The 10315-nt window shown below is 46.0% G+C and overlaps 1 protein-coding gene across 1 annotated transcript; it reads left to right on the forward strand.

The window, feature by feature from the left end:
* Positions 1 to 375: 375 nt before the first annotated feature.
* LOC141108450 (lysophosphatidic acid receptor 6-like) lies at positions 376 to 6543 on the forward strand. The gene is made up of 2 exons (XM_073600063.1): positions 376 to 569; positions 3733 to 6543. The coding sequence occupies exon 2, from the start codon at positions 3742 to 3744 to the stop codon at positions 4819 to 4821; it is 1080 nt and encodes a 359-aa protein (XP_073456164.1). The 5' UTR covers positions 376 to 569; positions 3733 to 3741; the 3' UTR covers positions 4822 to 6543.
* Positions 6544 to 10315: the final 3772 nt, after the last annotated feature.

A 10315-nucleotide genomic window follows, 5' to 3' on the forward strand; every position in this document is an offset into this window, starting at 1 on the left:
TAGTTGCAGAGGATTATTACCAGGATGAAAATTAGAGTCAATGAATGGCTAGGTTGATTTCCCTGTTTAAAGAGCATGTAAAGGGTTTTGTAGATATTTTCCTTTTTCAACCATTCGCCATGGAACTAATGACTGTTTAGGATAAACAGGGGATAATATAGGACAGTAGCGGCCCATACACACAGGCCATTTAAACACCAAGGCGCGAGTGTCTCATTATATATGTTCCTGGTTGTAAGGAGTGCACTGGATTCTATGGATTTTATACCAGACTACATGCCAGAGTTCATGCGTTGCCACTATGAATAAACTGAGACGTGCACTATTTCCAAAAAATTTAAATTTGCCCAATTCTCACTTCCTCCTAAAGTTGACGTATAAATTCTCTATTGTTACAGTTTGCTTGCAGCAAGCCGTTGTTTTTTTACTCAATGCAAGCTGTTACCACACAGAGGAAAACACAGAGGATGTACCATAGTTACTTACTGGAAAACTATTAATGGCATACACTTTCTAGGCAAAGTTGCTTTGGCATACTTTTCAGAATCGCATGTCTGCTGAGAGAACAGGTAAGAGAGTCATGCTATGATTTTTACGTTTTTATTCACTGTTTTTCCAAACCTTTTCTCTTTCTTTTATTTCACCCAACACTAAAATATCTGGCAGATTTTTATGTAAAAAAAATTCTGCCTTATATTCATTTAGATAAGCTTAAAAAAGTAATTTTGTTGTTGATTAATGTCATCATGATTATAAAAGTTGTAAAATGGAGTACACAAATGGAAAGAATATCCCAGTAAGGATGGGGTTCAGGTTTGCCGCCACCATGAGTTTGAGATATAGTTCTGCAGATTTCATACTTCCGGCAAATTTATTTATTACAATCATTTATAGTCCTGACAATTTCCATAGCACTTAGAAACTGCATTCACATCAGCCCGTCTTGAAGTAGCTTACAAAAAAACAAATCCATTTATATTACTTAACTGATTTGTTTATATTGTTACCCTTGAAGCCAGTTGAAAAGACCATCTCCCCCTGTACAGTATTTTCTAAATATTTTTTTTTACCTGTCCCCCTTGGTAGTGCCTTTTTTGACAGTAGCTTACCTATTAACCGTAAAAATGGCCAGAGCCCACTAATAAGATTCGCCCCCTAAAGACTTCAATGGGATTGGCATCTAGGTTTTGGTCTGTCGAAATTCAAACTGGGTTCGCAGAACTCTCAGCGAGCTAAACTTGGGAAAATTCACTCATCCCTGGGCACCAACAGCCTGACTTATACCTGACAGAGGTTTGAAAACCACAAGGCTGATTTACCAATAAATTTGAGAATGTTCACACAATAAATTGTGTGAATGTGCAATTCAAATATCCAATCATGAACAGATAAAATAGGTAAACAGGGGTCATTTTCTCACATGATTGGATAGTTGAAGTTAATCTCCATACAATTTATTGTGTTAACATTCTCAAATACTTTGGAAATCACCCTCAATTTCTCTATCGAAAGTAAAAAAAAGAACAACAAAAATGTAGGAGTCATAAAGTTAACTGTTTAGGTGACAAAGAGTGAGAGATAGATGACAGCTGGGCAGCATGGGTAATAAACAGAATTTCACATGCATTATACTTACCTTCATCACCAAACCAGCGATGTTCACTTTGCAGCCCCGGTCTGAGCCACACAAACTTTTTCCTAAAAATGGCTGATTTGTACTGCATATGTATGCTATGCACACATTCATTCCCATGGGAATGCTACACTATATTGCCAAAAGTATTGGGACACCTGACTTTACACGCACATGAACTGTAATGACATCCCAGTCTTAGTCCATATTGAGTTGGCCCACCCTTTGCAGCTATAACAGCTTCAACTCTTCTGGGAAGGCTGTCCACAAGGTTTAAGAGTGTGTCTATGGGAATGTTTGACCATTCTTCCAAAATTTGTGAGGTTAGGCACTGATGTTGGACGAGAAGGCCTGGCTCCCAGTCTCCACTCTAACTCATCCCTATCTGGTTGAGGTCAGGACTGTGAAGGCCAGTCAAGTTCCTCCACCCAAACTTGCTCATTCATGTCTTTATGAACCTTGCTTTGTACGCTGGTGTGCAGTCATGTCAGAACAGGAAGGGGCCATCCCCAAACTGTTCCCACAAAGTTGGGAGCATTGAAGTTGGAAGCAAAATCAAAATGTCTTGGTATGCTGACGCCTTAAGAGTTCCCTTCACTGGAACTAAGGGGCCAACCCCAACCCCTGAACAACAACCCCACACCATAATCCCCCCTCCACCAAATGATTTGGAGGGGTAGCCCAATACTTTTGGCAATATATTGTGGATGAGCGAGCTGCATAGAGGCCTGACCTCAACCCAAAAGAATACCTTTGGGATGAATTGGAGCGGAGACTGCGAGCCAGGCCTTCTCGTCCAACATCAGTGCCAGTTCTCACAAATGCGCTTCTAGAAGAATGGTCAAACATTCCAATAGACGCACTTCTAAACCTTGTGGACAGCCTTCCCAGAAGAGTTGAAGCTGTTATAGCTGTAAAGGGTGGGCCAACTCAATATTGAACCCTACGGCCTAAGACTGGGATTCCATTAAAATTCATGTGCGTGAAAAGGCAGGCGCCCAATACTTTTGGTAATATAGCGTAGATCTAAAATATCACTAAACCAAAAAAAAGAAATGTAAAATATTGCAACTAACCACTCTGTAGATGTGGTGGCTAAATTACTTTTAGGGACAAGGAGTAAATTCAGACAAAGCCACCTAATCAGCAGCTCTATTTGAAGTGATCCTCCCTTCAGGAGCCCATGATTAATGCCTAGGTGCTAGAGGACACCACAACCAGATGAGCAGTTGAGTGTTGCTTTGAGGGGATTCCAATAGGGAAATCTCTTTAGCTATAGTTCCCCTTTAATATTTTTTTCCAAAAGTAGGATAAGATATCAAAAATCAATATTTCAAAGGTGATATGAAACTTATGGATGCATTTGAAAGTGGTGCATTCTCTGCAATAAAAGAGAAGTTTGGGATTATAAAAAAATAAACATATACTCACCTAGGTGGATGAGGCATCTGTCCCTCGTCAGCTCTGCACTGAGAACTGAGCAATCAAAAGCTAATAATTGCTCAGTTCTCCCTTCTGTTCTGAGCACTGGAGTGCTGGCCTGTGGAGGGAGCTGGAACGTCTGGCTTAATCTCCCAGCGGCTCGCTGAGAGGCTGAGCCAGCTGCCAGTCCAGGCATGTGGGTGGATCCCATCTGTAAAACTAAGAACGATCCAGAGCCTGGACTGGCTGCTTGACAACAGCCGATGATGTACTTTAGCCCACTGTCAACTGAAAACGTGCCACAGGAGTGCAGAAAGAAATGCACTCCTGTAATTCATAGGAGAAGTATTGCCAAAAAGCTTTGGTCATACTTCTTTCTTCTTTAAGGCAAAAAATGTTTTATAACTTATTCCTCCCCTCCTTCCTAAACACTTGCCTGACTCCTGTATCGATCTGGTGCTATGGGCGCAGCTCTCTCCCAACCTATCTATTTATTTGTGTGTATCCCACATTTGAGTTGCCGCCTTTATTTTTCCTATTTACAAGTCTACCGCAGTTTTCCTTTTTTTTTTCTTGCAGTTTTAAAAAATAGTTTTTACAACCACTTTAAAGCAAATGTATATGTTCAGGAATGCAAAAATGTACATGTAAAATTGTGATTGGTTTTACGTTTACAGATTTTTGGGATGATGAACTCTTCTGGGAATTTCACTGGCTGTCAGCCACAAACCATTAACCCCTTCATACCCATCTTTTTGAGCTTCATCTTCTTCATTGGTTTTGTGATGAACTGCATCAGTTTATGGATATTTTGGTTCAAAGTAAAGCAATGGAACTCAACAGTGATTCTACAGTTCAACCTGGCCGTCTCTGATGCCATTATCACCCCAGCAGCTCCTCTGATCATTATCTACTCCCTCACTGACCACTGGACCTTTGGATTGTTCCTCTGCCAGTTCAAGGTCTTCTTGCTCAGCACACATATGTATGGAAGCATCTACTTCCTCACCATAATCAGTATCCACCGATATTTCTCTGTTGCTTACAACGTCAAAAGATCACCCTTGACCAGAAAACCATTCATAAAAAAACTTTCTCTCTTCATTTGGGGTTGTTTACTATGCCAAGGTATTCCGTTTTTCTTTGTCCTTAAAACTTCTGAAGTCCATGGGGTTACAAAATGTCTCAGTTTTCATCAAACTGAACAAGCAGTTTTATTTTTCGTCTGGAACTGGACCATCCTCTTCACTGGTCTCCTCATTCCTTTTTGCATAACATTGGCGTGCTACACTCTACTAAGTCGATTCATCCTCAAAGTCAACCCAATGAACACCTCCAGCAAAGTTATGATGTCCAAGTCAGTTCAGACGATCTTTGTCTCCCTAATAATATTCATTATCTGCTACATTCCTGTCCATATTACCAGGACTATGGGTGTCACCGTCACATTGTTTTTTTCAGATTTGTGTTCGTTGTTGGAAAATGTTGAAGTTGCCTATTATATCACTTGGATGATGTCAGGAACAAATTGTTGTATGGATCCCATATTATACTGTTATGCTTCCGACAGATTTAAAAGCACATTCACAAGCTGGTGTACTTTTCTACAAAAACGTGAGAGGAACATCACAGACAATGATCATGGTAAATCAGTTGAGGCTCCATCAGATGGTAACCGCCCTGTTCCTCTTCCAACTATGAGCACCACTGAGACAGGATTGTCAGGGTCAGTTGAATGGGAAAAATCATCAAAAATCATGGTTTAAAGATCAAGTCCAGTCAAAACTGATAAATCTGTAGGCTAAATCAACAACTGTCCTCAATCATTCAAGGAGCAGCTTACCTCTATGATAAGCCTTATTTTGAACCAATAAATCTCTGTATCTCCATCTGCATATGGGTTTTGGGGCAGTGCTATTATTGAGCTTCACTGCTGACCATAAACTATGTGTTTTGGCTATAGAGCCAGAAAATTACAACTGTGATCTGAGTCCATTTTTGTTTTATTATTTGAGACCAAACTTAGTTTTGTCTTTTTAGATAAGATAGGGCTAGAACCTCTGTCAGTGATAAGCAATCCAAAATGTTATAGTTGTCATTGAAACAGGGAAAGAATATATATCCTCCTATAGGGACACCTATTTTAGTGGCAACTATCTAAGTGGGGACTTCCCTTACTTTAAAGGTACTCATCTTACTTCCAGTTCTGTCTATGGGAGAGGAAGTGAAGGAAAATCTCTCCAATGACACAAAGGGTCATGAAAAAATCTTACAGGAGTTTTAAGCCTCTAAAAGTTTTGGATTTAGATATACTTTACATCTGCTGTCAACTTGCATGATATAGAAAGGAGATAAGACCCAGTGCATATTTTAAGGAAAAACAGATAGTACACTGCAAATCATCCTTTTCCTAATACAAAGAAAGGAGATAACAGATACCCTCATTGTTTTAAAATACGGTTCTTCTAATGTACCAGCCTTCTAAAAAGCAATTGCTTGAGAGTCTTGATATGACTGCCAGTGCCAGAGACATAACAAGATGGTCTAAGTTACCCTGATAAATGCATCATTTGTACAGAATGAAACAGGAAGTAATGGAATGTCCAGTTGAAAAACTACACTTGGATCAACTGACTCATAAAATGGATCTGAACTCAAAAAGTAAAGATTTGCTATGGTATAGGGAACATCTAATAGTGTTAACTGCGCAGTATTGTGAAAATGTGCATTCTATTGTATTGTAAGAAATAATGTACACTTTCTTATTTGTGAGGGTGCCTCCTGTGCCTACCAGTCTCATGGCTTTCCTGCCTCTGACTGCTAGTCCCAAGAAGTTTTCCGAGTAAGATTTGGTGATGTTACTACTGTGCTCACTGTTCTCTTTGTTGGAGGCTCTACCATGAGGAAGCAGTCCTCCCTCTACCATGATGGCTGCCTACATGCAGAGACACAGTGAAGAACAAGGCATGGTAAGTCGGTAATGGGAAAATATCATCTGCAGGGACCACAGGCAATACTGGGGGCCAGTCCTTTTCCCTCTGCCTGTTTTTTTCGGGAACACAGCTTTCAGAGTTCAATTCTTCTTTCAATGTGTGTAAATAGTAAGCAAGTATGGAAGTATTTATATGTACAGTTTATAAGCAGCAAGAACATAAGAATATACTGGTAAGATGGCTGAAAATGAAATGTGATCATTGACCACAGGAATCCATACAAGACTCAACAAGAAACTTTATGGAAAGGAGCACTAGACAGATAAAGTCAAGACACAGTTATGACCTTACTGTAAAAAGTAAAAGACTGGAATCTTTATCATAGACAGTTTCGATTCTCCAATATGACAAGAACATACATATTATTACTGCTGGAAATTGTGCCTCCATGTCATTTTCTGTATCATAATATAAGTGTATATCAGATTTAGAAGAAATTGTAAAATAATGTGAATAATAATAATATGTATTAAAAATAAATAAACATCTGGTGTATTGCATTAATGTTTATGCAGCGCTTACTTCCACAGGAGGTACTAGGAAATTTGCCCAGGTTGTTTCCCAGTGGATTGCCCTGCAGCCAGGCACACGTTCACAGTCACTCTTTGGCTTAATAACAAGTCTAGGGGTTTTCTTTTTGTTGTTTTTTTTATTATTATTATTTTTGGAGTAACTGAGATATGGTTGAGGGAGTTGAGTGGGATACTCCAAAAGTGGAGTAAAATGACAGTTACAGCATGGTCAGCGAGCTCCCGTAATCGATTCCGCCTCACGCCAACTGAAGTGCGCAGGTGACGTGCTTTGTGATGGCTATGCCCTTGGGACACAGTTGATCAAAGATCGGGGTAAAGAACCAATCACAGTGGCTCTTTACCACGTCATCATTAGGGACGGTCCCGATGTTCAAATCGAATGTAATCGGGTGTTCGTTTGTCCGCAGACGAACCAAACATATGGGGCGTTTGCAGGGCAGCCATCAGAAATTGTGGGGCCCCTTAGACAGCTTTAGACCTGGGCCCCTCTGGGCCTGACCACCAAAATTCCCCAGGGCCTGCCCACTGGCCGTCCCACCGAATCCGCCCACTAGCCATCCCACCAAGTCTTTCGGTGCATACACTTTTATTGTAAAACTCATACAACATCATACATGAAAATGCACAGTGTATTATAAGTCATTTAGTGCTTTAAAGGGTCAACACTAGGAAAATATATTTTGCCCAAAAGAGCCATCCCAGTCCAGTAGCTGTATGGTCGCAGCCCCCCTCACACCTGTACGCTCTCAGGCCCCCTCACACCTGTACACTCGCTCAGCCCCCTCACACCTGTATGCTCGCTCAGCACCCTCACACCTGTATGCTTGCACCCCTCACACCTGTATTCTCTCAGCCCCCCTCACACCTGTATGCTCTTGGCCCCCCTCACACCTGTATGCTCTCAGCCCCCCCACACCTGTATGCTCTAAGCCCCTCACACCGGTATGCTCTCCCTCACACCTGTACGCTCTCACCCCCCTCAAACCTGTATGCTCTCAGCCCTCCCTCACACCTGTACGCTCTCAGCCCCCCTCACACTTGTACGCTCTCAGCCCCCCTCACACCTGTATGCTCTCAACCCCCCACACCTGTATGCTCTCAGCCCCCCCTCACACCTCTACGCTCTCAGCCCCCCTCACACCTGTATGCTCTCAACCCCCCTCACACCTGTAGGCTCTCAGCCCCCCTCACACCTGTACTCTCACTCACCCCCCCTCAACTGTAGCTCATTAAGACCCCCTCACAACTGTACACTCTCAGCCCCCTCACACCTGTATGTTCGCACCCCTCACACCTGTATGCTCTCAGCCCCCCCTCACACCTGTATGCTCTTGGCCCGCTCAAACCTATAGGCTCTCAGCCCCCTTACACCTTTACGCTCTCAGCTCCCTCACACCTGTTTGCTCGCACCCCCTCACACCTGTATGCTCTCAGCCCCCTCACACTTGTATGCTCGCATCCCTCACACCTGTACGCTCTCAGCCCCCCTCACACCTATACACTCTCAGCCCCTCTAACACCTGTACGCTCTCAGCCCCCCTAACACCTGTACGCTCTCAGCCCCCCTCACACCTGTATGCTCGCACCCCTCACACCTGTATGCTCTCAGCCCCCTTCACACCTGTAGGCTCTCAGCCCCCCTCTCACCTGTATGCTTTCAGCCCCCATAACACCTGTACGCTCTCAGCCCCCCTCACACCTGTATGCTTTCTGCCCCCCTCACACCTGTACACTCTCAGCCCTCCCTCACACCTGTACGCTCTCAACCCCCACACCTGTACGCTCTCAGCCCCCCTCACACTTGTACGCTCTCAGCCCCCCTCACACCTGTACGCTCTCAACCCCCCCACACACCTGTATGCTCTCAGCCTCCCCTCACACCTGTACACTCTCACCCTCCTCACACCTCTACGCTCTCAGTCCCCCTCACACCTGTATGCTCTCAACCCCCCTCACACCTGTAGGCTCTCAGCCCCCCTCACACCTGTACTCTCACTCACCCCCCCTCATCTGTAGCTCATTAAGCCCCCCTCACAACTGTACACTCTCAGCCCCCTCACACCTGTATGTTCGCACCCCTCACACCTGTATGCTCTCAGCCCCCCTCACACCTCTATGCTCTTGGCCCGCTCAAACCTGTAGGCTCTCAGCCCCCTTACACCTTTACGCTCTCAGCCCCCCTCACACCTGTTTGCTCGCACCCCCCTCGCACCTGTATGCTCTCAGCCCCCTCACACCTGTATGCTCGCATCCCTCACACCTGTACGCTCTCAGCCCCCTCACACCTGTATGCTCTCAGCCCCCCTCACACCTATACACTCCCAGCCCCTCTAACACCTGTACGCTCTCAGCCCCCCTAACACCTGTACGCTCTCAGCCCCCCTAAAACCTGTACGCTCTCAGCCCCCTCACACCTGTATGCTCGCCCCCCTCACACCTGTATGCTCTCAGCCCCCCTCACACCTGTATGCTCTCAGCCCCCATCACACCTGTAGGCTCTCAGCCCCCCTCTCACCTGTATGCTTTCAGCCCCCATAACACTTGTACGCTCTCAGCCCCCCTCACACCTGTATGCTTTCAGCCCCCCTCACACCTGTATGCTCTCAGCCCTCCCTCACACCTGTATGCTCTCACCCCCCACACCTGTACGCTCTCAGCCCCCCTCACACCTGCAGGCTCACACCTGTATGCTCGCACCCCTCACACCTGTAAGCTCTCAGCCCCCCTCACACCTGTATACTCTTAGCCTCCCTCACACCTGTACAATCTCACCCCCCACACCTGTACGCTATCAGCCCCCTCACACCTGCATGCTCGCACCGCTCACACCTGTATGCTCGCACCCCTCACACCTGTATGCTCTCAGCCCCCTCACACCTGTACGCTCTCAGCCCCCCTCACACCTGTATGCTCTCAGCCCCCTCACACATGTATGCTCGCACCCCTCATACCTGTATGCCCTCAGCCCCCTCACACCTGTATGCTCTCAGCCCCCTCACACCTGTACACTCTCAGCCCCCCTCACACCTGTACACTCTCAGCCCTCCCTCACACCTGTACGCTCTCACCCCCCCACACCTGTACGCTCTCAGCCCCCCTCACACCTGTATGCTCGCATCCCTCACACCTGTATGCTTTCAGCCCCCCCTCACACCTGTATGCTCTCAGCCCTCCCTCACACCTGTACGCTCTCACCTCCCTCACCTGTACGCTCTCAGCCCCCCTCACACCTGTATGCTCGCATCCCTCACACCTGTATGCTCTCAGCCCCCCTCACACCTGTAGGCTCTCAGCCCCTCACACCTGTAGGCTCTGAGCCCCCATAACACCTGTACACTCTCAACCCCCCTCACACCTGTACGATCTCAGCCCCCTCACACCTGTACGCTCTCAGCCTCCCTCACACCTGTACGCTCTCAGCCCCCCTCACACCTGTACGCTCTCAGCCCCCCTCACACCTGTACACTCTCAGCCCCCTCACATCTGTACGCTCGCACCCCTCACACCTGTATGCTCTCAGCCCCCCTCACACCTGTATGCTCTCAGCCCCCCTCACACCTGTACACTCTCAGCCCCCCTCACACCTGTACAATCTCAGCCCCCTTCACACCTTTACGCTCTCAGCCCCCTCACACCTGTATGCTTGCACCCCTCACACCTGTATGCTCTCGGCCCCCTCACACCTGTAGGCTTTCAGCCCCCCTCACACCTGTACGCTCTCAGCCCTCCCTCAC

This window comes from Aquarana catesbeiana, linkage group LG09 (genome assembly GCF_042186555.1).
Source record: "Aquarana catesbeiana isolate 2022-GZ linkage group LG09, ASM4218655v1, whole genome shotgun sequence".
Classification (NCBI taxonomy): domain Eukaryota; kingdom Metazoa; phylum Chordata; class Amphibia; order Anura; family Ranidae; genus Aquarana; species Aquarana catesbeiana.

Bases quoted from the DNA above. Each gene is read 5' to 3' on its own strand.
- LOC141108450 (XM_073600063.1), top strand. From the start codon at position 3,742: ATGATGAACTCTTCTGGGAATTTCACTGGCTGTCAGCCACAAACCATT.